Source organism: Martes martes (genome assembly GCF_963455335.1).
Source record: "Martes martes genome assembly, chromosome: 16".
In the NCBI taxonomy this organism is placed as follows: Eukaryota; Metazoa; Chordata; class Mammalia; order Carnivora; family Mustelidae; genus Martes; species Martes martes.
Window position 1 is genome coordinate 42,172,655 of NC_137904.1, and position 27,576 is coordinate 42,200,230.

General features: G+C 53.9%; 1 protein-coding gene across 2 annotated transcripts in view; it reads right to left on the minus strand.

Moving 5' to 3' along the window:
• Positions 1 to 11,747: 11,747 nt before the first annotated feature.
• Positions 11,748 to 27,576, minus strand: part of SRCIN1 (SRC kinase signaling inhibitor 1) — a gene marked incomplete at both ends in the record, with an annotated part of 62,930 nt that continues 47,101 nt past the window's right edge. For both annotated transcript variants that reach the window (XM_080826761.1, XM_080826760.1), the window contains 8 exons: positions 11,748 to 11,882; positions 17,797 to 17,943; positions 22,429 to 22,581; positions 22,830 to 22,984; positions 24,858 to 25,092; positions 25,545 to 25,791; positions 26,122 to 26,269; positions 26,430 to 26,560. In XM_080826761.1, coding sequence (XP_080682887.1) covers positions 11,748 to 11,882; positions 17,797 to 17,943; positions 22,429 to 22,581; positions 22,830 to 22,984; positions 24,858 to 25,092; positions 25,545 to 25,791; positions 26,122 to 26,269; positions 26,430 to 26,560 — 1,351 coding nt within the window. The remainder of the gene's footprint in view (positions 11,883 to 17,796; positions 17,944 to 22,428; positions 22,582 to 22,829; positions 22,985 to 24,857; positions 25,093 to 25,544; positions 25,792 to 26,121; positions 26,270 to 26,429; positions 26,561 to 27,576) is intronic.

Consider the following 27,576-nt stretch of genomic DNA (forward strand, 5'->3'; position numbering starts at 1 on the left):
CACACTGTTACCTCCATTTTATGTAGCAGGAAACTAAGGCACAGAGAAGTGACTGGGCCTGTCCGAGGTCATACAGCTAATAAGCTGGTGGAGCCGGGATAAGTCTAAGTCCCCAATTGGGCCACCTTCTCTGGGCTGTAGTAGGCTTTGGTAGTAGGTTTCGCTCTCCAAAAACAAAGAGAAATGAAGACATCTCCAGGAAGGAAAAGCAATTTGTTGTTAGCAGGCTTGCTCTAGGAGAAATACTCTCGGGGTCTTGAGGTCAAGCTAAGACCAAAGTTGGGCATGAAGCCTACTTTAAAATAAAATGAAATTTCAAACCCATAATTTAAAAAAAAAAAAGGCAACTGCATAAAGCAATGATTATAAAACTGTGTCGACAGGCTTAAAACCTGTACAGATGAGATCTGTATGACAGTAATTGTATGAAGGAGAGGGAATGGAGCTAGACTGAAGCAAAGTCTTTATACACTATTAAAATTAACTCAGTATTTATCCAACTGTATTGTTTATTTATTTATCTTAGTAATCACTTTACTCAACGTGTGGCTCGAACCCATGACCCTGAGCTCAAGAGTCGCGCACTCTTCATGTTCTGAATGAACCACCCAGGCAAACTACAAAAATCCAAACTACATTGCGTTAAGTGAAGATGCTGCTAATTGTAATGCCCAGGGGAACCCCAAGAAGATAATTCAAAAAAACACTGTAAATGAAACAGGGAACCAGAAAGATGCACTAGGGGCACCTGGGTGACTCAGTTTAACAGCTGCCTTCAGCTTAGGTCACGATTTCAGGGTCCTGGGATTGAGTCCCGCATGAGGCTTCCTGCTCAGCAGGAAGCCTGCTTTTCCCTCTCCCTCCGTGCTCTCTCGTGCTCTCTCTCAAGTAAATAAATAAAATATTTAAAAAAAAAAAAAAAAAAGAGGGGCGCCTGGGTGGCTCAGTGCGTTAAGACTCTGCCTTCAGCTCAGGTCATGATCTCAGGGTCCTGGGATTGAGTCCTGCATCCGGCTCTCTGCTCAGCAGGGAGCCTGCTTCCTCCTCTCTCTGCCTGCCTGCCTCTCTGCCTACTTGTGATCTCTGTCAAATAAATAAATAAAATCTTAAATTAAAAACTTTAAAAATTAAAAAATTTAAAAAAAAAGATACACTAGAGAATAGCTATCTTAACCAAAGAGGGCAGGAATCAAGAAATAGAAAACAAAAAAAGAAACCCGTAAGACATGAAAAAGATAGCAAAATGGCAGACATCGATCTTACCTTCTCAGGAATTACATTGAACATAAATGGGGCAAACAGCCCAGTCAAAGGCAGTCAGTGGCAGAATGAATTTAAACACATGATTGAACTACATGCTGTTTATAAGAAATTTACTTTAAGTTCAGAGTCTCAAAAAAGTTTAAAGTAAAAGGATGGAAATAGATGCCACACGGTTGCCAACAGAGCTGGAGCACCTATGCAAGTTTGAGACAAAACTGGTATTAAGGAGACAAAAACTATTACTTGAGACAAGAAGGACATTTATAATGATAAGAGGGTCTATCAGGAAGATATAATTATTGTGAATATATATGCTTCTAACGAAAAAATTTGGAGCAAAACCTAACAATTGAAAAAAAAGTAGACAATTCAAAATAATGGAGACTTTGATACCCACCTTCCATAATGGATAGAACAACTGGGCAGAAGATCAGTAACACTGTAAACTAACTAGACCTAACAGATATTTAAAGAAGATTCCATCCAACAACAGCAGAACAGACATCTTTTTCAAGAGCACATGGAACATTCTCCAGGACAGACCATCCGTTAGGCCATAAAAGAAGCCTCAATAAATTTAAGAGGATTGAGATCATATGAAGTTTGTTCTCCAACCACAGTGGAATTAAATTAGAAATTAGGGGCACCTGGGTGGCTCAGTGGATTAAGCCGCTGCCTTCGGCTCTGGTCATGGTCTTGGGGTCCTGGGATCGAGCCCCGCATCTGCCTCAGCATCCCTGCTGAGCAGAGAGCCTGCTTCCCCCTCTCTCTCTGCCTGACTCTCTGCCTACTTGTGATCTCTCTGTCAAGTAAATAAATAAAATCTTTAAAAAAAAGAAAAGAAAAGAAATTAATAACAGAAGGGGCACCTGGGTGGCTCAGTTAGTTAAGCATCTGACTCTTGATTTCAGCTGGTCATGATCTCAGGGTTGTGAAATCAAGTCCTGTGTCAGGCTCCATACTCAGTGGCTCCATACTCCATACTCAGTTTGCTTGGGATTCTCTCTATCCCTCTCCCTTCCCTCCTCACCCCCCAATAACACATAAACAAATCTTAAAAAAAAAAAAAATTAGTACAGGGGCGCCTGGGTGGCTCAGTGGGTTAAGCCTCTGCTTTCGGCTCAGGTCATGATCTCAGGGTCCTGGGATGGAGTCCCGCATTGGGCTCTCTGCTCAGCAGGGAGCCTGCTTCCCGTCCTCTCTCTGTGCCTGCCTCTGCCTACTTGTGATCTCTGTCAAATAAAATAAATAAAATCTTAAAAATAAATAAATAAATAAATTAACTCTTTTTAAAAAATTAGTACAGAAGAAATGTTTGGAAGTTCACAAATATGTAGAAATAGAAAACTTCCCTCCTAAATAATCAGTGGGTCAAAGAAGAAATCACAGGGGAAAATAGAAATGCCTTAAAATGAACAAAAGCCAAAACACAACATATGTAAGTATATGAGATGCAGCCAAAACTGTGTTTCAAGGGAAATTTATAGCTCTCAATGTCTGTATTAGAAAAGAAGAAAGATTTCAATTCAGTAACCTAAACTTTCACCCTAAGATACTAGAAAGAGAAGAGCAAACTAAACGCAAAGCAAGCCGAAAGAAAGACATCATAAAGATAAGCGTGGAAATAAATGAAATAGAAAATAGAAAAAAATGGAGAAAATCAATAAGACTACAAGCTGATGCTTGGAAAAGGTCATCAAAATTGACAAATATCTAGCTAGACTGGCCAAGAAGAAAAGAGACAGCTAAATCTCTGCCGATTTTATCTTTTCCAAGAAGCAACTTCTGGTTTTATTAATTTTACAATTTTTAAATTAATTTCCTTTATTTTTCTATTTTTGTGTCTCATTAAGGAAATGCAAATTATAGGCACAGTGAGATACCACTTCACACCCACTAGGAAAGCTTAAGTCGAAAGAACAGAACACAGCACGTGTTGGTAAGGACATGGAGAAATAGGGACGCTGGTGAGAATGTAAACTAGCACAGTTGCTGTAGAAGATAGTTCATCAGTTCTTCGGAAAATTAAACCTAGAATTACCATAGGACCTGGCAATCCCATGCCTAGGTATATCCCCAAGAGAAACGAAACATACATCCACAGGGAAACTGGAACATGAATGTCTATAGCAGTATTATTCATAATAACCAAAAGGTGGAAACAAGACAATTGTCCATCAATGGATAAAGAGATAAATAAATCATGTTCATAAATGGATAAAGATATAAAATCAAGAGATAAAATAAACATGATAAAGAGATAAATAAAGAGATAAATCAATGGATAAAGAGAGAAATAAATCAAATATATACTATGAAATACTGTACTGTTCGTTCCATAAAAGGAACAAAGTACTAGTACCTGTTACAACTTGGATAAACCTTGAAAAAATTATAGTAAGAGAAGACACACAAAAGGTCACAATTCCACAATTTCTTTCGTATTATATATATCTAGAGTGAACAAACCCATAGGGACAGATTAGAGGTAACTCGGGAATGGGGAGTGGTGGGGAATGGGAGAGACTGCTTAATGGCTATGGAGTGTTTTATGGGATGATTTAAAAAGTTTGGAAACTAGAGAGAGCTGGTGGTTGGACAACATTGTGGATATGCTAAAGACCACCGAATCGTACATTTAAAAAAGGTAATTGTATGTGATGTGAATTTAGTCTCTTTTAAATTTAAGTTAAGGATACTCATAAATATGATTGTATTAGAAATCAAGGTAAATACTAAATTTGGAATAATTTTTGAAGATTTTTAAAAAAGACTTATTTATCTATTGAGAGAAAGAGTGCGAGCGGTGGGGCAGGCGCAAAGGGAGAGAGAGACAAGCAGACATCCCAGAGTGGGGAGCCCGATCCTAGGACCCTGAAATCATGACCTGAGCCGAAATCAAGAGTTGGACAATTAAGCGTGTGACTGAGCCACCCAGGTGCCCCAGATTTTTTTTTTTTCCCTTAAGAAAAGAAAATCTTGGTGGGAATGTAAGTTGGTGCAGTCACAATGGAAAACAGTAGGGATGTTTCTCAAAAAATTTGAAATAGAAATACCATATGACCCAGTAATTCCACTTCTGGGTATTTATCCCAAGGAAATGAAAACACTGACTCGGAAAATTACATGCACCCAATGCCCACCGCAACAACTCCAATCTCAAAGAAGATGTGGTGTTATGTATACAATGGAATATTATTCGACAATGGAAAGGAATGAAATCTTGCCATTTGCAACAACATGGATGGATCTTGAGGGCATTAAGTGAAATAAGTGAGACAGAGAAAGACAAATATCATATGATTGCACTTATACATGGAATCTCAACCACAAAAAAACCCCGGCCAAATAGACAAACAAAAAATAAGCTCATAGATCTAGAGCACAGATTGGTGGTTGCCAAAGGTGGGGGATCGAGGGTGGGTAAAATGGGTAGAGGGGTCAAAAGGTACAAAATATCAATTACAAAATAAATCATCGGGATCACGCAGGGCATGATAACTACAGTTAATAATATTGTGTTGCATCTTTGAAAGTTGCTAAGAGTAGATCCTGTAAAGCTATCATCCTATGAAAACCATTCTGTGACTACGTATTGTGAAAGATGTTAACTAGTGACAGATGTTAATTACTGTGGCGACCATTTCACCACGGACACAAGTGTGGACTCTTGTTGCCCACCTGAGACTAAAACAATGGATGTCAATCACACCTCAATCAAAAAAAAAAAAAAAAAAGAAAGAAAGAAAAGAATCCTATTTATAATAGCATCAAAAAGAATGAAACACCTAGGAATAAACAACAAAAGAAGTGTCAAGCTTGTAGACAGAGAACTATGAAACATTGCTGAAAGAGATTAAAGATCTAAATAAATGGAAAGATAACCATGTTTCAGAGGACCTAACATTTTTAAGATGACGAAATTCCTTAAGTTGAACTACAGATTCAGCACAATTCCTTTTAAAATCTGATTTTTTGTCTTTTTGGCAAAAACTGACAGCTTATCAAAAAATTCCTAAGGAAACACAAGGAACCTGGAGCAGCCAAACAGTTTTGAAGAAGGAAACAGAATTGCAAGCTCGCATTTTTCAAACCTACTACCAATCAAAACAGAGCGGTGCTGGCATAAGGATAGACACTTAGTTCATACGAAACGTTTCTCTCTCTTTTTTAAAAAGATTTTATTTCTAAGTAATAATGTGGGGCTCGAGCTTTACAACCCTGAGATCAAGAGTCCCATGCTCCACCGACAGCCAGATGAGTGCCCCACGTGAGAAACATTTCTTTGGGAAAACTCCTGATCTATTTGAGTCGAACTAAGAGGAATGGGGATTTTTCCTTGCCGTTCTGGCATGGGCAGGTAGAATGACCATGAGAGTGGCCTGAGCTAAGGCAGAGAATCTGGGGATTTTCAGTTTAATTTCTGGGACGGTGACCAGGGGCAGGGGATGGAGCTTTCCACCAGGCGTCATTATGGGTAATGTCCATCATTCAGTCCACGTCAGTGGGTGTCAAGGGAGCCTGTCATCCGCTAATGGGCACAATGGCCCTGAGCCCAAGGTCCCACACCAAGGATTGGAAACTCTGGAATTATTTATTTATTTATTTATTTATTTTGAAACTCTGGAATTCTTAAGCCGCTCCGAGACCCAAGAGGAAGAAAATGCCCAGGACTCAACAGATGTGCAGACAGCGAGGGAGAAGATGAGGGCTTCCCAGGTTTCTGTCGGTAAAGCAGTCTCTTTTCTCTTCCCAATGAGGATCGGACTCGGAGGCCAGCTGGTCAGGTCCCTGTTTGTCCAGTCAGCCTTCCCCGTCAGTCAAAGGGAGCTATGATCCCCACAGGCCACGCTGTCAGGGGTAAAGAGACACTTAGTGGAAGTGAGCGGTATCATGAAGCATTAAGGAAGCACGGCTACTGGAAGGGATAAGTCTTGGGTTTGAATTCTGACTCCATGACATCATACCTACAAAGGCGCTGAGACTCAGTTTCCCCTCCCTCGGCCAGAGGATTGTTAGCTAGAGTGAGCCAGCGAGGCATCGCTGCACCTGTCCCTGACTGATGGAAAAAATTCCATCTTGTCTACCACATCCTGCAAGATGGGGCTCCTAGGACGGGGTTTCTGCCCGCCACTCTGGCCTCATGGCCCGCACCCCTTCCCTTCCTTGCTCTACGTGGGTTTCCTCCATCTTCCAGGACGTATCTCAGGGCATTCTGCCTGCGCCGCTCAGCCACCAGCTGCCATGCAGCCACTCGAATGTGACCTCGGGGCTGGTCACCCTCTCTGAGTGGTCCGCATGACTATCACAGCCTGCTTCCCTGGGTGCTGTTCGCTGTTGGTCACGATTCTGCTGAGGTATCCGGGTCATGTGTTGGCTGGCTGCCCCCCAAAAATGCTAAGACTCAGGCCCAGGGAGATCAAGCAGACATTTTGTCGGCAAGCTGACAGTCGGTCGGCATTCGAAGGGTGTACCAAGGGCCTGGCGTGATTCCTGGCATGCACTTGATCGTCCCATTTGTTACTTGATCTTGAACTGTCAGTGAATGGGGTGATTCTAGGAGATGAAGAGGGTTTTGGCCACTTTCCCAGCTTTCTGGGAATAGGATGCAAGAGAGAAGGCAAGACCTGCCCACCTTTTAAAAAGGACATAAGGGATGAAGTCTGGCTGTTGGGGGGTCTGAAGGGCTCCTCAGCAGGGAGGGGGCTTGGGCCGCCCATGGAGTTCCCATTCCTCCCACATGGTGAGCCGTCCTCAACTTCTGTCTCCAAAGAGGCTACTGGCCTTTAGGGGAAGACAGTGACAGGGGCCTCTGTGTGTTCTGGAATAGTGTTGCTCTAGGACAGTGTCATTACCTCATGGGACAGAAGGTCTGGTGTTTGCTGGAGGAGGGAGAGGAAACCCAAGAATACCCCAGGCCTCAGTCAAGCCGGAGAATGCTTCGAAGGGCAGCCTCAAGAACCCTTAGAATATGCTCGAACAGTGGCCTAGCCTTCAGAATTCCAGGAAAACCTGGAAAACACCATCAGGACATCTGGTCTACTCAACGGTGGGACAAATGGGACTCTGATGTGGTGACCTGGAAGGGTTCGGGCAGCTTGCTGGCGAGAGGGTCAGGGTCCAGGACTGCCACCCAACCGGGATCAAGGGTAAAGCTCCTGTCAGGGGTCTTCAGTTTCAGAGGACACCATGGGGTGAGATGCACCGGCAGGCCTTTGAGAAGGAGAAAGCAGAAATGCAGCATGATTGGGACTGAAACTACAGCTGCGGACAAGCATTTTTCAGACTGTGGGTTTTGACACATTAGAAGGTCAAGAAGTCAATTGAGTGGGTTGTGACCAAAGTGTTTAGAATTCAGCAGGAAATAGCAGAGAGCATTGTATATAGTAAGTGCCCTTTCACTAAATGTGTATTTCTTACATTTCTGTGTGTGTGTGAATTTTTTTAAAGACTTTATTTATTTTTTGACAGAGATCACAAGTAGATAGAGGTGGGGGAAGCAGTCTCCCTGCTGAGCAGAGAGCCCGATGCGGGTCTCAATCCCAAGACCCTAAGATCATGACCTGAGGCAAAGGCAGAGGCTTAACCCACTGAGACACCCAGGCGCCCATGTGTGAATTTTTTTTTTTTTTTTATTTATTTGAAAGCTGCTGCTCTTGAAAGAATGGGTGACATCATGAAGGGTCATCCTACTGGAAGGGCAGGAGGCCAAGACCCAACCCAGGGAGGTAATCAGACTCTCCTTGGTTCTGGGGGTTAAAGCACTGGGTTTGGGTTCAGGCAGAGCTGGATTCAAGTCCTGACTCTGCATCTTAGTAATTGTAGGACACTGGACCTGTGAGCAATGCTGGCAGCTACCTCACGGATGCCAGCGGTCACTGGGGGTGTGGGGGTACGGCGGGGAGCTGGCATCCCACAGTTAGTGGTGTTCCTCTCCAAGGTCCTGGATGATGTGGCTTCTCTTAGGTCCTTGGGGCAGCAGCAGCCAGAGGGGCTCCTGTTCCCCCCCTCCTCTCTCAGGCCCTACCCCGGAAGCTCCCGACCGGACCCGTTACAAGCCTGAGATTCGCATCTCCGCCCCATCCATCCCCACCCCTTCCAGGGTGCCGGTGAGAAATAATGAGACAGCAGCCTGTAGAAAGGAGATCCAGGAGAGGAAAAAGAAACAAGTTTTATTCAAGCCCCAAACACTCGGCTAGAAAAACTGGGAAGGAAAGAGAGCGGAGAAGTGAGAAGAAAAAGGACATTAAAAAAGAGAGACAGAAAACACAGCAACCCTTTTCCATTTAGAAATTGTCAAGTTACACTGACAGAGGTCACAGAATATCCACAGAAGCCATCACTGCTACACCAACACAGGCCCTACGGGGTGGACGGGGCGGGGTGCGGAGGCGGGGCTCGGCCCCCGGGGGGCCCCACTTGGGCCCCCTCTCAGAGCCTTGGGCCCGGAAGCTCCTGGGGAAACAGCATATTGTGGAAGGGGCGGGAGAGGGAACCCCCCATGCGAGTAACACAGCACAGTGGGCAGGGGCGGGGGGACCAGGTACAGGGATCCCCCCGACGTCTTAGTTTTCTCTTGATCAAGCACACACTGATGGACGGAGCAGCTAGGCGCATGCAGCTGGGGGGCGGGGGCAGTGACGTGCTGCGGGCTTTGGGAGGACTGGGGGCTCGGGAGGGCCGCCAAAGCGAGGGCTGCAGGGTCGATGGAACACACACGCAGGCACTCCCACACGCCTGGGTCTACACAACTGTGCACACGCACACGCCCACACACACAGATCGCATGCACCTCCACGTACAGTCCTCTGTCCGCGCATATGTGGCCCGCACACATACAAGCCACGCGCAGCCACGCACGTCTGCGCCCGCGCGCGCGCACACACACACACACACACACACTACACACCTTCTCATGCACCAACATGCTGGTGGGCGCGTGCTGAAGCCCCAGCAGGGAACATGCACCGAGTGCGCACGCCTCCCCGCACACACGTGTCTTAGGTCACACCTGTGCACACATAGCTTCCCTGTGTGCACTGGCAAGTGAACCTGGACCGGCGCGCGCGCGCGCGCGCACACACACACACACACACACACACAGGCTGCGCGCGACTGCACACAAACGCCTCTCAGCCCAGAAATGGGCAGGAACCAAAGGGAAAGAAAGATGCAAATCCCACTGGGCGCTCCGTGAGCCGGTGGAGTGGGGCCCACGGCTCCCTCCGTCTGCCCCTCGTGGACGGACACCTCCTCCTCCCCCCACAAAGGGACATTCAACTCAGGACAAAGACGGTGGGGCACACATTCAGGTCACAGGGGCTCCGGGTGGGGGCAAGCGAAAAGTAGCAAGCGAAGAGTAATGGAGTGGAGGGAGGAGGGGGCACCACTCCCCCCGCCCCTCCCAGTCAGGGGGTCTCTGTACAGCCAAATCAAACCAAACCATTTCACTGGACCACGGAAGCCAGACCGATGTGCCCATCCTCCAGCCCCCCTCCCCCGCCAAAACAGCGGCCAGGGAGGGAGTGCCGTGGTTTTCTTTTTTTTTTTTCTTTTTTAAATATTTATATATATTTATATTACGTATATTATATATATATATAATATGTAAATATATTTTTAAAACAATATAAAATGTTAAGACACTTCACTTAAATGTAAAGAGTTGCCTGCAATTAAAAGTAATTGCATCATTGATGAGGTCCTTTTTTTTTTTTTTTTTTCCTATTTTCCAAGGGGTTTTTTTTTTTTTCCAGGAGGGATTTTTTTTTTCCTCTTCTTTTGTTATTTTTCAAAAAGGCCTGCTTGCCTTTGTACAAAAATGATCCAAAGCTAGAAAACAAGGATGAACCAACAAAAACGAAACAAAACAAAAAGAAAATGAAGTAACACAACCCCAGTCTCCCTTCCCTCCCCAGCCCTCAATGGCTCCCCAGGCTCTCCCCAAACACTGACCTTCCAGCCAGGCCCCAGGGACTAGAAGGTTCTGCCCCTTCAATGGCTCCTTCTTTCTGTGCTTATGCAGGGAGATTACTCCCCAGCCCTCCCCTGTGCTTACCCAGCTTTGTGCTCCAAATAGGAATCCTGCTCCCCAGGGGCCCTGCTCTATCTGCCTCCTCATCCCCCACCCACATAACCCCCCTCCCCACCTGCCAGCCCCTCACTGTGCCCTCTGGGAGGCCTGGGGTTGAGAATCAAAATCTGTTCTTCATCCCCTTCTCAGGACCTTCTCAAAAGCCTGGTTGGCTCAGCCTCTGCAAGACAGTCTTCCACGGGCCAGGTCTAAGGTAGCTGGCTGCCTGGTCAGGCCTCAGGGATCCTCAGGGATCTCACCCGGGGGTCACCAGTTCCCCATTTAAAATTCATCTCACCCCCTTACCTGAAAACCCTCAAATCTCAAAGAGGATGGTTAAAGGTCAAGTTGCTTGACCTTTGGGTCAGAGCTGCCCTCACTGCCCCCCCATCAGCCCCTCTCTTCCCCCCCCCACTTCCCTCACCACCAGACCCTTCCCACCCTCCAGGCCCCCAAATCTAGTTTTCTAGGCCCTTCATTCTTGCCCACCCTACCCCCATTAAATAAGTTAATGTCATTTAAAGTGCTAAATTAGGAAACCAAAAGTACCAAATAGCCCTCCTCGGGGCTGCCCTCTTCTAGGGCAGTGACCCCAGGGTCAGGCTGGCCGCTCAACCCTCTGCCACCCACAACCCACCGTCCAGAAGGGCCCGCTCCTCGCTCAGCACAGGCCAGGCAGCTCCTCACCACAAGAAGGGAGTCCCAGGAAGCCAACTCCTTTCCAGGACACACAGATTCAAAGGCCTCACGCCTGCCCCCAGCCCGCCCCCCACCCCCCAAACCCTGTCCTCCTTCCGCAGCCCATCCATCTTGACTCCAGGCCCACAGAGGCATGAGCAGCAGGGAGCGGAGCAACAGAGTTCAGTCACGGCGAGGTTGGGCCGCTCCAGGCCCAGAGGCTCCCTGCCAGGCCGATAGCAAGGTTGCTCCAACGTCCAGAGTTTCCTCCAGGAAGGTTTCGGAGGAAGGGGAGGGGGGGTCTCGCCGCTCCAAGTCTTCGTGGCTCAGAGTTTGTTCGGAGTGCTCTCTGGAAAGGACCTTAGGGTTCAGGGGCCTTAGGGTGGATGTGGGAGGAAGCGTGGGTGAAGAGAAAAGGGAAGGAGGATGACAGGAGATGGACCATTCTGGAACAGGAAATCAAGGGAAGGTGGTGTGTTTTGGTTTTTAGTTTTACTGTTTCGCTTTAAAAAAAAAAAAAAGATAATTAAAAGTGAATCATTTAAAAAAACCAAAAACACCAACAAGAGATGGGTGTAGAGAGCTGAGGAGGGCCACACCTGGGGCAAACCCTTCAGAGGACCCAGAGAATAGGGCAGGGGTAGGGTAGAGATGAAGGGAAGAAGAACAGGGAGAGAAATGGCAGGGGTGGGGGGTGGGGGGGGCAGGCTGAGGTGGGGGTGGGAGGGGGCTTCTAGAAGGAGATGGAAGAATTCCTCGCCCCAAAGGAAGTCAATACAGGGATAGAGGTTCTGGAAGCTGAGGGCTTTTCTGAGACTGGGCTTGAGGTCTCATTTGACCCGCTCATCTCTTTAGATGGTTTAGTGGCCTGGAACAAAAACAGGGGTCAGGGGTCAGAGAGAGGCTGGGAGATCCTTCATGCTGGCCCCTGGCTAAAGTTTTAAAAAATGAAAAACCTCCACAAACCCAAGAGAAAATTAACTGCAAAAGGAAGAAGTCACAGGGGCATCTGGAGAGAGGGATCCCCTGAGATGGGGAGGAGGAGGCCACAGTGGGGGGGGGGCGGTGCAGAATGGTGTAGGGGGAGGATATAGGGTTGGACCCAAAGGCTTAGGGACAGGGCTTACTGACAGGAAAGAGAGCAGGTAGAGGAGAGAGAGCAGAGAAGCACGGAGAAGGCCACACCCAGGAAAGGTGGACAGGGAGGTGGGAGTGGGGAGGACGAGGGAGGAAGAAGTGAGAGGTTAGCTGCCTCAGGGGTGTGGGGCGGGGAGTGGCCCCAGCTGGGAACAGGTGGGCTCTTAGTCTCAACAGGCCAGAAGCCCAGCCAGGGCCTCTTTTGACCTCTACAGGAGGCTGATCCTAAGCAGGAGGTCTTATGGGGACAATGTGGGGCCAGTTGATGCTCCCAGGGGAGCACTTCTCTAAAGAACCCCCCAACCCCATTCCACCCCCAAGCTGGAGGAAAAGGCACTCACTGCATCCAGCCTCTGGCCCAAGGCAGGAAGCCCGGCTGCATCCCCTACAAGGGTTCTCCCAGCTTCCAGCTGCTCCTTGTGGGTTGTGGGTAATGGTGGGTAATGAGGGAGGTGACTCCTTCATGATGCACCCCGCCCTCTCCTGGCAGCTCTGCTAGTTAGAAATTAAGCCTCGCCTCCTCCCACCCCTGGCTGACTCTTTGTGGTTGAACGGGTTCTGGATGTCTCCATGGGTCCAGAGCCACCTGTATCACCTTGAGAGGAAGGGATATCACAAATGCAGATTCCAGGGCCCTGCTTCCGAATCTCTCTCTGGCTCAGGCTCCGGAATCTGCATTTCGGACAGACACCCTAGGTGACCCTGCTGCACACTTCACTTTGAGTGCCGCTGGGATGGGGCTACACAGATGGGGTGTCTCTCTGTCCTATTCACTGTCCCCCATCCTCCCCTCCCCACCTTGCATAGCTACTAGTGGGATAACCAATAGATGGGTCTTGATAAAAAAAGAAAGGAAGGAAGGGGGAGGGCTGGAAACTGCGCTGCTGCCCATCCCCCATCCCGCCACCTCCTGCAGCAGCTTCGGTCTGGGCAGGGTGGCCCCACATCCCACCACCCAGTTAGCCCCCCCGCTGCTGGGTGGGCTCTATCACAGTGGGGAAGGCACACGGTGCCTCCTCCAGCAGTCAGCGAGGGCAACAAGGAGACCTCAGGCAGCCTGACCGGCTGACCATGAACTCGCCCTGGCTGTTGATGGCCCCCATGCTGTCTTCCACGCGGACAGTAATTCATCTGGATTGCGCTCCTCACGCCTGCAGCGCAGTCTACCTTTTCCCTTTAAGGAAATTAAGACAAGAATTTCCCCATTTGGGTCTTCTAACCCTTCCCTTTCCTGTAGCTGTTCATTTAGACTCACAGAGGCTCCAGGACCACACCCACAAGATCCTAGGATTCACCGGGTCCTTTGCCCAAGGGGCCTGTGCCAGGCCTGGCTCCTGGTCTCGGGGTGGGGGTGGGGGGGTCCAGTACTGGGACCCAGAGACAGCCTCACGCCTTCTTACTCCCACTCCCTGTCACTAGCCCTGGGCTCCGGTCCTGCCCCTCCTCTCCCAGCCTTTCCCATTCTGAGTTCTTGATCCCAAAGGCGGGCGGGGAGCCCTCTGCTTGTCTCCTCACATCTCACAGCGTCCCAAGCCAAGCTGGCTGCTGATTCCCTCCTGGCTGTCCTCTTTGTACTCGACCCATCTCTCTAGTTAAAAGCTTTTTCTCTTCCTCCCTTTTAGCTTTTGTCAAGAGGCCTGGTCTATTCTGAGCTTTGGTCTTTGGAACGCCTGCCTTCCAGCCTGTGCGGCCACCTGATTCCTGCATTTGCTTGGGTGACACGTCCTCACCCAGGCGATGGCCCCTTTCTCCCCCAGCCAGCCCAAGGCCTTTCCACGGGAGCCGCGGCAGTGGTCAGTGGCCTGCGTGGACACCCACCCCTGCTCCTTCACAGAGACCCGTACGGCTTTGGGCTGCTCTGCAAGCACTTGTTTGCCCTCCCAGCTGCCTTCCCTCCTGGGAGACTGGCCGTGGTGACACGTAAGGCACCCCTCCGGAAGCCGAGGGAGCACATGCCCGTCGCACCCTGTGCCCTGTCCTGGGCTGTGGAGGTTCTCTGGTAACACAGCTGCTGTCACTTCACCTCACCCACCAGCCCTGTCCCGTCACTCCTAACTACATCTGGAGAAGCAGGACGCTGTCACCTGCAACTTCCAGCCAGGGGAGACTGGGAAGGTTAGCGGGACCTAGCTGGCTGAGCCCCACACCCCTACCCTTCCTGCAGGTCAGCGTCTGGTAGGGGCTCGGCGCCCCTCCACACTGTGACACAGATCTCCACACAGGGACAGGTCACCTTGTAGAGGCAGACCCTGCTGGCGCCCATTCCAGGCCATTCCCAGTGCCGCTTCCTCCGCTGCCCGCAAGCCCTCCTTCCAGACGAAATCCTGCCTGAATTAAGCCCTGGTCTATCAGGAGAGGTCGGCCTTTCCCCGGCCCAAGGAAGGTAGGTCCCGAGCAATTCACCCAATTGGAGCAATTCTGTTCTCCTTGCCAGTGACCGATTCAGGAACGGGCAATGGGAAGACAGGGAAGGTATTAGGGATTTCTGGGAAAGGTTCTCCTGCTCGTGACCTGATCTGTGGGCCTGGGACCCCCCAGGGGAATGAAGGCAGCTATGCGGGGGGGGGGGGGCAGGATGACTGGACAGCAGGACCCTCTGAGGAAATGCCCCAGGGGTGCAACAGATTTGCTAGCCACAGTAGAAGAGGAGGGGTCCATGGTTTCCCATCTGCAGGCCCAGATGCTGGCCCCCCTGGGAATCTGGCCACCATCCCTCCCCTGGATCTCAAGCATGACCTCCATGGGCTTTCTCAATGGTTTCCCCTGATGTCTCTGTAGTATACAGCACTGTTGCAGCCGCATCTCGGAACCCGCCCCCTCCCCACCGCCCCCATTTTGGGGTCTCTGGTCCTGGCACTTTTATTCTCCTTCCCCTCGTCCTGGTCAAAGGCAGCTCTAAGCCCCAAGTGTTAGAACCCCGTGGTGAGAGAACGGCCTCTGCCCAACCCTCAGCTCTGACAAGTGTACAAATGGACAATGACAGGGACTGTCCTTCATAAGGCCCTTGGGGGCTTTCCCAGTTCCTTCGCACACCTGGTATGATATGACCTCAGAAACCTGCTGCTGCATTTTTGTCTCCATTTTATAGATGAGGGAAGAGCCAGCAGAAGGCAGAGGACTTTGACCAAGTTCACAGCCTGAGCTACTAGGGAGTGCGGTCCAGGCCCGGAGGACAGAGGGCCAGGTGACCCAGAGTGGCTGGAGCAAACTGAGAGTGTGGGGCACCAGGAGAACCAGGATGAAGGAACCCAGCATGGTCATGGAAGTGCCCTGGGCAGTAGGTGAAGGACTTCTGATTTTCTCAGCTGGCAGGGAGCAGTGGGCCTGGGTTCAAAGTTGGGGGAATGACATCATCAAAATCTGCAATTTACACACACCTGTCCCCAGCCCACAGGTCTGGGAAAATACATTATAGGTGACAGAAGTGACAGGGAGACCCTAGAAGGACATGCATTTAGGTAATGAGGCATAGGATGGCTTTTATCCCTTCTTTAAGAAATGTCCATGGGGAACATCTATTACTTTGTTAGGGAGAAGGTGCTTGGTAATGAAAGTCTAACAGAAAGGGAAAGGGAGAGGCAAGGACAGGCCTGTGGCCCTGGGGGGGAGACAGCTGAGTACCTACAGTAGGTGGTGAGGGAGACTCCCCAGTGTGGGAGGATGCCCTGGCGGGGGTGACATTTTCTCAGGGGCAGGCTTGTGCTCAGAACAGAGCCCCAGGCAGGGACGGATGGCACCTGGTGCCCCAGGAGAGGAGTGTGTGGTATGAAAAGCAAAGAGGCCCAAGAGGAAGCAGGGCCCAGTGAGGCAAGGAGGCGTGCAGAGGACAGACACCCAGCGAGGAGTCAGGGGGGTCAGGATGAAGGCTGGCCACAGAGGAGAGGAATGGAGGGCCTACACAGCACCCCTGTGAGCATGTGTGTGTGTGCAAGTGTGTGTGGGAGGGCAGCTGCAGGGGGCGGGGAGGGCTAGCCTGATACCGGGAGGGAGGAGGGAAGGCCAAGTGGGCTGGGGACTGAATGGAGGGTAAGGCATGGAGGCCACAGAGGTGACAGAGGTGACAGAAGAGCCGGAGAGAGGCTCTGGGTACCCCAGGCTGGGGAGTCAGGGGGAGAGATGGCAGAGCAGTTACAGCTGGGGAGGCTGAAGACAAGGTGTGTGTGTGTTGCGGGGGGGATCAGGTAGTCTGGACGCCAATCCTGCTGCATGACCATAGGTAAAGCCTCAGTTTCCCCCTCTACTGTGTGGGGATCAGAAGGACCTTCCTCAGAGCAGTGTGGTGAATGGGGAACGAAAGGACGTATGTGTCTGGCTCAGGGAGCACCCCATGCGCAGCAGCTGCTGTTCTGGACACGAAGGATGGACACAGGACAAGGGGAACTCAGGCACTGTGGAGGCAGGATGAGGAGCTGGGGGTGCGATTTGCACGGTGTGTCTGGGGACCCACGAGGAAGATGGTGGGCCAGCAGGGAGCTGGGGTGGAGAGCTGGTCAGGGGTGGGTGGGGCCAGGATGGCTCGTCTCCACTGGTCCCTCCAGGGAACCAGCAGCCCCGGGCTGTCACAGGCCCATGGGGTGGGAAGGGCTTTGTGATTCCCCAGTCCTGTCCTGGTTCTGATGCCGCCTTGCTGTGTGCCCTCAGGAAGCCCCTTTCCTTCTCTGAGCTGTCCCCTCATCTGTAAAGAAGGGAGCCTGACTTGCCATCTCTAATCTGCCTTGGAGCCTAGAACCTTCTTCAGGTCACAGCATCTGGACATTTCATGGCGCCCACTCCCACCTCAGCACCCACAACAGGCCTGGCACGTAGGAGCTGCTAAGAAACACTGAACCAAACGAGTGCACGAAGTTCTCTCTTCGTATCTAGGCCCAGGGACCACCCCGGACTTTCTGACCAGGCCACACAGTGGATCACAGGACAGAAACACTCAAGGGTGGGGTTGTCCATTCTACACTGGCCCCCAAGCTGGCTGACTACATCTGACAGAGGGCACAGCACCCCTGCCTCCCCCCCCGGGGGGGGGGGCATGGTACTTCTCCCTCTCCCCGTTAAGAACAGTGGAAGCCACCAAAGCCCAAACACTGAAAAGCAGATGCAAAATTGGTTTCTCCCTCAGGTGGGAGATAGCCTGAGAGCCAAGACGGAGGACAGATGATAGTGGGGTGCCCTCGCCCCCACCCAGTCCCCCTTCCACCCCCTGGCAGGGACCTGAGAGCAGGGAGAGGAAGCAGAGCAGAGGCAGGAAGACAAAGGGACATCGAAGGCCCCTCCCACACCCCAGGCCAGGGGGGGACCAGTCTGCTGGCTATCCCTCCTCCAGGAGCGGCTGGGGAGGCGGCTGGGGAGAGGGCTGGGGAGAGGGCCTTCTCCGCCAGGTGAGGGTCTTCCCAAAAGGGGAGTGGCCTGATTGAAAATACATATTCTAAACGAAATGCAGGGTGCTGAGGGTTAGCAGGAGGAGGGAAAAGATGGCTCAGGAGACCAGTGGGGCCGTCCCGGCAAGGAGAAGGTCTCTGGGAGGCTGGCAGGGGGGAGGCCACAGGACTGCGGACAGGAGCCGCCGGCACACAGCCGGAGCACACAGTCCCGCAGGGGAAGGGGAGGGGCCAGGAGGAGCCGAGCCCCGCCCCCCACGGGGCCACGCCTACCTGCTGCTGAGCCTGGATCCTCATGTACTCCGCCCTCTGCTTGCCGTGCTTGCCCTTGTCGGGGCTGCCCGCCTGGCCCTGCACTGCCTTCAGCCGAGAGGCCCCCGGAGTCACCACCTTCATGGGCGGCACGCTGCCACCACCGCTCTGCAGGAAGAGGAACAGGGTGGGGGTCGGACGTGGGATCACACAGGAATCCTAGGCCCTGGGTCGGGGTATCTGGGGCTTGGACCGCCTGGGTGGGCCCTTTGAGACCTGGAGACCCTCAGACCTCCCTGCCTCCATATCCCTGGCCAGGACACAGGTCCACTCTCCGAGGCCAGGGTTCAGGCCTCCCTGCAGAAGAGGGGACAGGGGCCCCCCAGTCATGTTCCCAGCAGCTCCCCAGCCAGAACTCTTTGGTGGTTTCCTTGAGCAGCCCAGGGCAGCAGGCACCCCCCTGAGGGAGCCACTTCTGAAGTGAGAGTCACTGCCATCACCCCTCCTCCTGGCAAGGGACCCTTTTCTGGGTGTCCCAGAGCAAGCCTGAGATTTGAGGGGGGATCTCTGTGATGGCAGACGGAATGGGACCCACATCTTCCTCTGAATGGGAGGATGGTGGGGAGTCTCCCTAGAGATGGACAAGTCCAGCTCCTCTGAACCATCCCAGGTACCACCCTACCCAGGACGACGCTGGGGGTTCAGAGGCGCAGACAGAGAAACAAAAGAGGCACAGAGAGTCAGACAGGAGAGGGGGAGGGGAGCCTGCAGATGGAAAAGGAGGAGAGACCTTTATTTGTTGGTTTATAGATACAGCAGAGGGGAGAGGATCTGGTCCCTGCCAGGGCTGCTTGGGCCGATCCCTGGGTAGGCCGGCTTCCCAGCCTCCCGGGGCTCTGCCTGCAAATCCCACCTGGCGCAGGGCTCCCAGGAGGCTGGCAGGAACTGAGAAAAGGCCAGTGGGAGGAGGGGGCTGGCATGATGCTCCTGCAGCCCCCCACTCCCTCCAGCTCTGAGGACCAAGAGATCAGAGCATGAAGGCAGGAGAGGCTAGGGGAGGAGGCAGCCACCTGGGGACCGGGTGGCAGGGGTGGAGGGCTGCCGGGGGGCCCCATGGCGAGGGCAGTGCCCATCTGGCTCAGGGCGGCTTCTAGCTCCCGGAGAGTCTCCTCCAGGCTGTCCATCCGCTGGGTGGGGGCGCCTCTCACTGTGCAGCCTAGGCCTGCAGTAGGCTGGCCCCTGGGCTCCCCACTGCTGGCTTGGGCATCCTGTCTGGTGTCCTTGGGGGTCTTCTCAGGCTGGGTGTCAGCAGTAGAGAGTTCCTGAGTCCCGTCAAGGGCTGGTCCCCAAGGGCAGGGGGCCCCAGCTCCTCCTTCCACTGGGCTGCAGCTCTCTATCCCCCACCTCTCCAGAGCTGTCCCTTCCTTCTCAGGTGCCAATGGGCTCCTGGGCTGGGAAGCCTTGGCCACAACTTCTGGCAGAGCCTGGGCACCATCGCAGCCTCTCCCACTGCCAGCCAGGGTCCGGGGGCGCGGGGTGGGAGTTGTCCTGGGACCGGCTTCCTCAGGCCTGGCCTCTGGTGGGGAGGGAGGGTTGGGGGTACACTCTGTCAAGATGATCCGGGGGACACAAAAGGCCCTGGGGCTTGGGGCAGCCTGCGGGAAGAAGAGAGATGAGGGAGGGTCTGATTCCTGCAGACCAAACGCCCTGAGCTGGGATGGGAAGTTAGACGTGGGTGAGCCCAGCCCCTTCCTGCACCGATGGAGAAACCGAGGCAGGGGAGGGCGGTGACTGAGTTTACTCAGCAAATCAGAGACAAAGCTGGGACTAGAACTCAGGGCTCTTCCTACCCCATACACCGGGCCCCCACTTTCTGGCAGAGACGCCGGTTTCCCCAGAAGCACAGACAGCGGTCTGCCTCTCACTGCCCGTGTTAAACTCTGGGAGCAGGCCCACGGGCATTGCCAGGAGTCTGGCCACCTGTGCAAGGAGGTAACAAAAGCATGGAGTTGGTGGAGAATTCAGTGCACTCACGTGCGCGTGGGCTTAGAACAGCACCCGGCCCATTTTAAGCACTGGGTCGATATTAGCTCTTTGTCAAATGGACCTGAGCAGCCTCTGGCCTCAGAGGCCAGGGCGGTTGTGCTCTTCTCAGGCCAGAGAGATCCAGGCCCCTCGCCCCCTACTTCTGGAGCTTTCCCAAGGACTTCACAGCCACAAGGGGCAGGGCTCATGTCCCTCGGCTGCACACACACTGTGCAAAGCTAGAGGACTGCTTCTGTGTGAGCAACCCCTGCTCCGGCTTTGGGGAGGTGGGGGGCCACTCACTACCCCCCCAACTCGAGTGAATTCTGGTCTCATTCAGACCAGCAGAGCCCTGTGCCAGGCACCATCATATCTGTCCTCATCTTGAGTCCTTACTATAACCCACGACACGGCAAGTGCTCCTATAGTCCCCACTTGACAGATGGGGAAATCAAGGGTGGGCGTCACGTGATTCTCCCAAGGTCACTTACCCACAACTAGCTAGTGGCAGAGCCAGGATTTGAACCCAGGCAGTCTGACTCCAAGCCCAGTGCTCTTTCCACTAAAAGGAGCCATGAAGGGATATTCTGGAGGGGCAGCAAGACCTCCAGCCCCCACCCCAAGGCAGCCCACCCAGCCCTGCCACCTGCTTACCTGGATGGAGGTGGAGGGTGCAGACTGGGAAAGCAGAGAGGCGACCCACGCCTGCCCGGCTCCACGACCCGATGGCATCTCAGGATGTAGAGGGTAAGCTGACCCGAAAGGCCGGCAGAGGGGCTCTGCCCACTGGACCCCTTCAGGACTGGCTCCCAGAGGCCAGAGAGAGGCAGGGGCTGGGTGCAGCGGGCCAAACTGCCAAGGGCACGGCTGGTCCAGGGGGCACCCCTTGCACACTGCTCATCCCCAGACGGCTCCTCGGACTGCTCTATGCCCATCCTTCGCCCAGCAGACGGTGTTTTCCACCTATCTGCTCCCCCAGCCAAGGAGTCAAAGCACCACAAGCCTCAAGTCAGACCAGAAATGAGGTGGCAGCCAGCACAGAGCCCACGGTGGGCTAAAGAGAACCAGCCAAGGTGGTGAGCACGCATGTGGGGGAGGCTGCCCTCCTCAGAGCAGAGGCTCTCCTGTCCCAACCTGCCTGGAAAGAGGGAGAGATTCCCAGACCACCGCCCCCAGGTCCCCCTCCCTGAGTGCAGTCCCCTCGGGGTGCAGACGGCAGGTCCACCCCAACATTCCCAAGAAAAGATAAGGAGAAAATAAGTGCAGCAGGACAGCAGCAAGGACTGAAGTTAGAGAGAAGGAAGAACTTCCCAACACTGAAAGACAGAACCAGCAGCCAAGGAAGGGCATGACTTTCTCCTACTCCAAGTTCCCTGACCACTGGGGCCATGGGAGAGAGGAGGGCTGTAAGTGAGACTTTGGGGTGTCCTGGCCCCAGCACAAGGCATACGTTCTAGTAGGAGAGCCCCACCAGGCCCTGGGGGTGGAGGAGGGCGTTGGGGAGAGCAGGGACTAGACAAGGGCTCAGGACGAAGTCAGATTTTGAGTTGGACCTAAAGTCATGAAGCGAGCAGGATCCAAGCTCCAATTTTGGACCAAGACAAAACCCAGGCTCTGGGTCAGACCTAAACTCTGGCTGCAGCTTGGAACAAAATACCCAACTCAGAATCGAGCCTGTAAGAAAAATGCAGCCGGGGTGGGGGGGCAGGGGCTGCCAGGTATCAGACTGCTAGAGCTGTGGAGAGGGCAGGAAAGTTCTGCATCTGTCCTTGGAGCTGGGGAGGGGTGAGTCCAGGCAGGGGAGGCTGTGGTGGTGGCAGGACTCCGGGAGGTGACTGGCATGTTAGCAGGTTAGCGTGAGAGGTGGGGAGAGGAAGGTGTGGAGGCACAGGCAGAAGAGAGCCGTGAGAGGTGGGGGGCAGCCCGTTACCTTCCATGTGGGGCCCTGGGCTGAGCCCCCAGGGGGCCCCAGGTCCTGGGGTGCCAGCAAGGTGGGGATCGGCTGGCGGCGGGGCGTGGGGGGGAGGGAAGACACTGAGCTTCTCTCAAACACCTGGGGAGCAGAAGGTTGGGGCAGGTTTGGAGAAGGGGGCACAGGGAGGACATAGCTGCTGGCCTATGGCCCGCAGGGAGGGACCGCAGCCTTACTCCTTGGCCCCTCACCGTGCTCACTGGCCACTCTCCCCTCCGTCTTGTCTCCTCCTCCGGAGGCCTAGGTGGTCTCCAGCCCCTTGGGGAGGAGGGCTGAGAACACTCGAGTATGGGTGACTTACAGCACGGGGCGGGGGGCTCAAGGTACTTGGGGATCAGGGTGTTAAAGCACTCTGTTCTCAGAACATTCAGGGATGGGTGTGCCAGAGCCTAGGAGGTCTCAGGGCTGTTGTGGGGGTCTCGGAGACTGCAATAAAAAACACTCAACCCTGCAAAGAGGGACTTTAGACCTCCCCCTCCCATTTTACAGTGGCAGAGAAATTGAGGCAAGGACAGGTTCCCATACAGGCCAGCCCTCGGCAATAGCCCAGGAGCCCAGTCACCCCACACACACACACACCCTCCCCGGGGTAAGCTTGGTGGAGAAAGAGACGGGCCTGGCTGAGGACTGGGGGACCAGGCAAGCCCCTGACCCACCTCTAGCTCCGCAATGATGCGGTCCTCATCGTCCTCATCTTTGATGGCAGAGGCCATGATGGGCGGCGTGGAGGCGGGGCGGGCCACCTCGGACACGGTTCGGCGCAGCTTCACCTGGGGCTTCTGCACCTCCAGCTCCTCGGACTCCGCCTTCTGCAAGGCCCAGGCCGCCCCGTCAAGACAAGGCTCCGGCCCCCTCCAGCACCAGCTCACCTCCCAGGTCCCATCAGGGCCAGACCACTTCCTGCCCCAGCTCCTCATCCGCCCTGCCAGGCGGCCCCCTTTCCGCGGCGAACCCAAGCCCCAAGCCAGAGGCAGAGTCGCCCTTGGCCGCCAGCCCCCTTCTTTCCTTCTGCCCCAGGTCACCTCGGGTATCCCGCCGCTCCAGGTGAGGTCGGTACCTTGATGAAGGCTGAGTCCTTCTTGCTGGTGACCACCACCTCTCCCGTGCGGGTGGTGGTGAGGCCGTGGGAGGAGGGGAAGCTCCGGCGGGGCGGGGGCGGCGGGGGTGACTTGGAGGGCTTCTCTGTGCGGTACCGAGGCACTGTCAGCTCATCTGTGGGCAGCCAAGGGGCTGGGCGTCAGGGAACCCTTAATCTTGGAGTCCAGGCACCCAGGGGGGAAACCCTGCTTCCTCCTCCAGGCAGGAGGAGAGGGGAAGGCTTGGGAAGAAGACACAGGCCCCTCCTTCTCTCTCACCTCCCCACAGGCCGGGCACCCCTCTTAGTGTACTCAAAGTGCCGTCCACCGGGCCACGGACGAACTGACCAGCAGCCCCAGCAGCACCTGGGAGCTTGTTAGAAATGCAGAAGCTCAGGCCTCCCCACGGCTGCAGAACCAGAATCCACATTCTGAGGATCTTCGGTGATTTCACGCACATATCCACGTTTGAGAAGCGCTGCCCGAATCCATCCCTATCCCCCCTGCCCTTCAGCTGCGGCTCCGCACCTGTCTTCCTCTCTTCTCCAGCAAGAGATGGGGGGTTACACTTGCAAGGGTCTGATGCCACCCAACCAGGCCTTCCCTGCCCCTGTTTCCTTGGCGGCGGCGGGGGTGGGGTGGAGGGTGGGCTAGGTGCGGTTTCCAAGGCAACCTACAGAAAAGTCACTCAAACCCCATACTCCTCTGCCTTAGAGCCCCCATGGCTCCCCATGACCCCAAACCACGTCCATGCTCCTTGGCCCAGCACCTTCCACGACTGCCAACCTTTCAGTCTCAGCTCTGCGTGCTCCTTCCTGTCCGGAACCCCGCTTAGCAACAGCGGACTCACCCCTCCAGGCATTTGCATGCACCCTTCCCTCTCCCTGAAATGCCTTCTCTCACTGGCCAGGGAAAGGCCTACTTGTTTTCAAGATGTCCAGGGGAAGTGCCGTGCAGTGGGAAGCCCTCCCCACCCTCCTGGGGCATCCTGTAGGACTGTGCCCCACTCCTGCAGTTAGCACCCACATCCCATGTCTGGTTCACACACTGAGCGGGGCCTGGGACAGATTCCTTGACTACGCTGAGCCTTAAGTGTCCTCGTCTGTGAAATGGGAATAATTACTGTAGCCGCCCCTGGGGCTGCTGCAGAAGTATCAGGATTACTATATAGAAAGCATCTGGGGGCTCTTGGGTGGCTCAGTGGGTTAAAGCCTCTGTCTTCAGCTCAGGTCATGATCTCAGGGTCCTGGGATCGAGCCCCACATCGGGCTCTCTGCTCGGCGGGGAGCCTGCTCCCCCCACCTCTCTCTGCCTGCCTCTCCACCTGCTTGTGATGTCTGTCTGTCAAATAAATAAATAAATGATTTAAAAAAAGAAAGAAAGAAAGAAAGCATCTGGGATGGTTCCTGTCACATAATACACGCTTGATAAGCAAAAATGCTAGTAGTACACCCCTTCTAAATTTTAAGCTCCTTGAAATCAGGCAGTGTCTTTTCTCCTTATCGCCAGCACCCAGCACCCAGTAGGTGCTTGACAAATACAGAGAGCAGGAATGAATAAATGAAGGAATAACGACTGTTATTTCTGGTCGGATTTCTGCCTCCCCTGTGAGCTTGCAGCTTGGGGTTGGGGGGGCGGGGCACAAAATCCATGTCCACGAGGACCAGCACCACTCCGGTCTCCGTGCCGCCTGGGTCAGAGAACATGCTTGGTCATTAACGTGCAGGCGGTGACTCTAGGCCCGGACTTGCTCCTCCTCCCTGTGTGGGCCTCTCAGCCACAGTCAGGGTGGTGGGAAGATCCCCACATGGAGTCCGGCTCCGCCCTGTCCTCTGAGTCTCCCTACAGCAGGCTAAGGGTCAGATGGCTGAGGTCCCAGCACCTCCCTCTCCAGTCATCTGACTCCAGAGATTCTCACACCTGGGTGCCTCCCCCAACAACCTGAGAGTTCCTGAAGATGGGGCTCCCCTCCCCCGGGCTCTTCACCAGTCCCCTACCCGCCCCCATACCTGAGCCCCTCCTTCCACTGGGCTCCGTCCGAGGGGCTGCCTTTTGGCCGTGGGGGACCTTGGGGGGCTTGTGGTCAGGGGTGGGGGCCAGGCCTGGGTGGGCCTTGCTCGCACAGTCCAGGTCAGGGATGGCCTTCAGCAGCTCTGCCTGGGTCTCCTCCAGCAGCCGGTTGATGTCCTTGGCGCTGTACTGGGTCAGGGCGGCCCGCTTCTCCTCCCAGTCCCGCTCGGCAGCCTGGAGAGGAGGAGCGGGAGTCAGCCCTGAAGCAGGGGCTCTAGCCCCTTCCCCCAGCCACGCAGGCCAGGAAGGGAGAAGGAAGTTTGGTTCAGCCCCCAGGGGACCCTCGGACTTCTTGAGCAGCCTATGCTTTCCCTGTCTGTCCGGAATGCCATCACCATTATATACTGCTCTCTTGATAATACTTAGCCCTGTTTTGGAACATTCTATTCTATTTCATTGACCACATAGTCTATTCTTAGGCCTACACCACACTGTTTGATTGTTATCATTTTATAAAATGTTTTTCTGTCTGCCAGAACTCATGCCATCATCAATGTGTCTCTCAGACTTCCTCCTCCCCCAGGATAGAGTACCCACATGTTGGCACCTCCCTGTCTCAGGCAGCGGGAAGAATATGTGAGCCGAGCTCATGCCCCACCCCCCCGCCCCGGTCCCGGCCCTCACACCTCAACAGACACGGCCTTGTCCACACTTCTCTTGCCAGCAGCATCCAGGCCTTTGGTGGGGTTGCCCCCCTTGGGCGTAGGAGGGGCTCCCTCAGCCGGCCCGCTCAGCTCATGGAGGTTCAGTGGAGGGCTGGGGGGTGGCATTTCGAAGTCCAAGCTCTTGTTGAAGTCCGTCTCAGCGGTCACCTTCTTGGGGGACTGATTCAGGAGACTGTTGGGGGGTGGCCACACACCCTCATCCACTTGCCTGGGAGAGTTAGGAATGGCTGTGAGGCCCGAGGCTGGTGGCCCCATGCAAGGGAAGCCTGGCCTGGGGGAGGCAGGGTGTGAGGAGGGCCCTGGGATCTCACAGGACCGCTGGAGGGGCCTGGGGAGGAGTGAGCGCATCCAACATAAGGGAGAGCCGAGCCTACACCATGCCCGGGGTCGCAGGTCAGAGTGGAGGTACAGATCCATTGGTACGTCAATGACCTCTAGAGGAGTCAGGGTAAGGGGTTGGGCTGATCTAGCGAACTGCGCATGGGCCTGTGACCTCCTGGGAAATGGAAAGTCGGAGATAGGTCAGAGAGGGAAAGACCTGCGGATCTGGGCCAGCATGTCCGTGACCCCACGACAGCGCTTGAGGAGCCCGTCTAGGCGCTGTGGCTCCTCCTTCAGGAACTTCACGGCCTCCACCTCCACACGCAGCACCACCCGCATCTTGCTCTGCAGGCCTGGGAAGTGAGCTGGGGGGACCAGAAGGAGTGAGCTGGGGAGAGAGCAGCTCCATGGACAGGGAGGAAGGGCCGCAGGGAGGGCAGGGCCTGGGGGTGGGGGTGGGGTGGCAGCAGGGATTCCTGCCCGGGACCACAGGCCACACTCTCATGTCCTCGCCTCTGGGCTCACCCTTGAGCTCGGTCAGCGTCTCCCCGAGCTGCTTCAGCACCAGCGCCTTCTCCTCCAACTCTGGGCCTGGCACCAGCCGGTGGTTGTGGGACACATCCCGCTGGATCTTTTCCACTGATTTCTCCAGGTCACTGTAACCAGAGAGAGACCCTCTGAGCCCCTCTGGCCCCAGCCCAGCACCCTGAAATTGACCAAATGGCAAGAAAGCAGGCCACCAGTCAGATCAAAATCCAAAACCATCCACCAGGCTACATGCCCAAACGAAATCAGAAATGCCAAACCCCAGAGATGAGACTTCAGATGAGTTTCCGAATAGGTGTCCTGGGTACACCCCCCGCCCCTGCTTCCCTTACCCCCTCCCTCCCCCAGCACCGTCCAAGTTCTTGTCTTTAGCAACATCAACCCAAATCTCTCTCCCTATAACTTGCATCCTCTGGTTCTTATTCTGCCAAGGAAGCAGCAGCGACCCTGGTGGCCTTTCTGAGAACTGCAGGCACCTGCACGTGCTATGAGCTCTCTTGAAGCGGGGCATGGCCGTGTCAGGCTACCTTTTCTCAAATATCCAGACACTCAGCTTCTTTCCTTGAGGACAAAACTGCTTTCAACTGTCAGAGGGTTTATGCTGAGCTTGTGCCATTTTAAACTCCACGTCTTTCTAAAATGTAAGTCACACCAAGTCATTCCCCACTGTTGAACCCTACATGGATCCCCTCATCCTGAGGCTAAACTCCAAGCAAAGAAAGGCATGAGGGTAGTAGGTGAAAATTAGGCTCTCCAGTTAGACAGATCCAAATTCCAATATCAGCTCTGCCCCTCCCAGAAGAGAGATCTTGGACAATTTACATACTGTGTCTGGACTGCAACCTCCTTATGCAAAAAATGGAGGTGTAAGAGTTATCACCTCTAGGGGCCATTATGAAGATTAAATGAGCTAATGCTGGGGCACCTGGGTGGCTCAGGTGGTTAAGCAGTTAAGCATCTGTCTTTGGCTCAGGTCATGGTCCCAGGCATCAGGCTCCCTACTCAGCGGGGAGCCTGCTTCTCCCTCTCCTTCTGCCCCTGCTCTCTCTCTCACACGCACACAAATAAATAAATAAAATCTTTAAAAATTAAATAAGTGAGCCAATGAAGATGGGGAAAAGGTGGT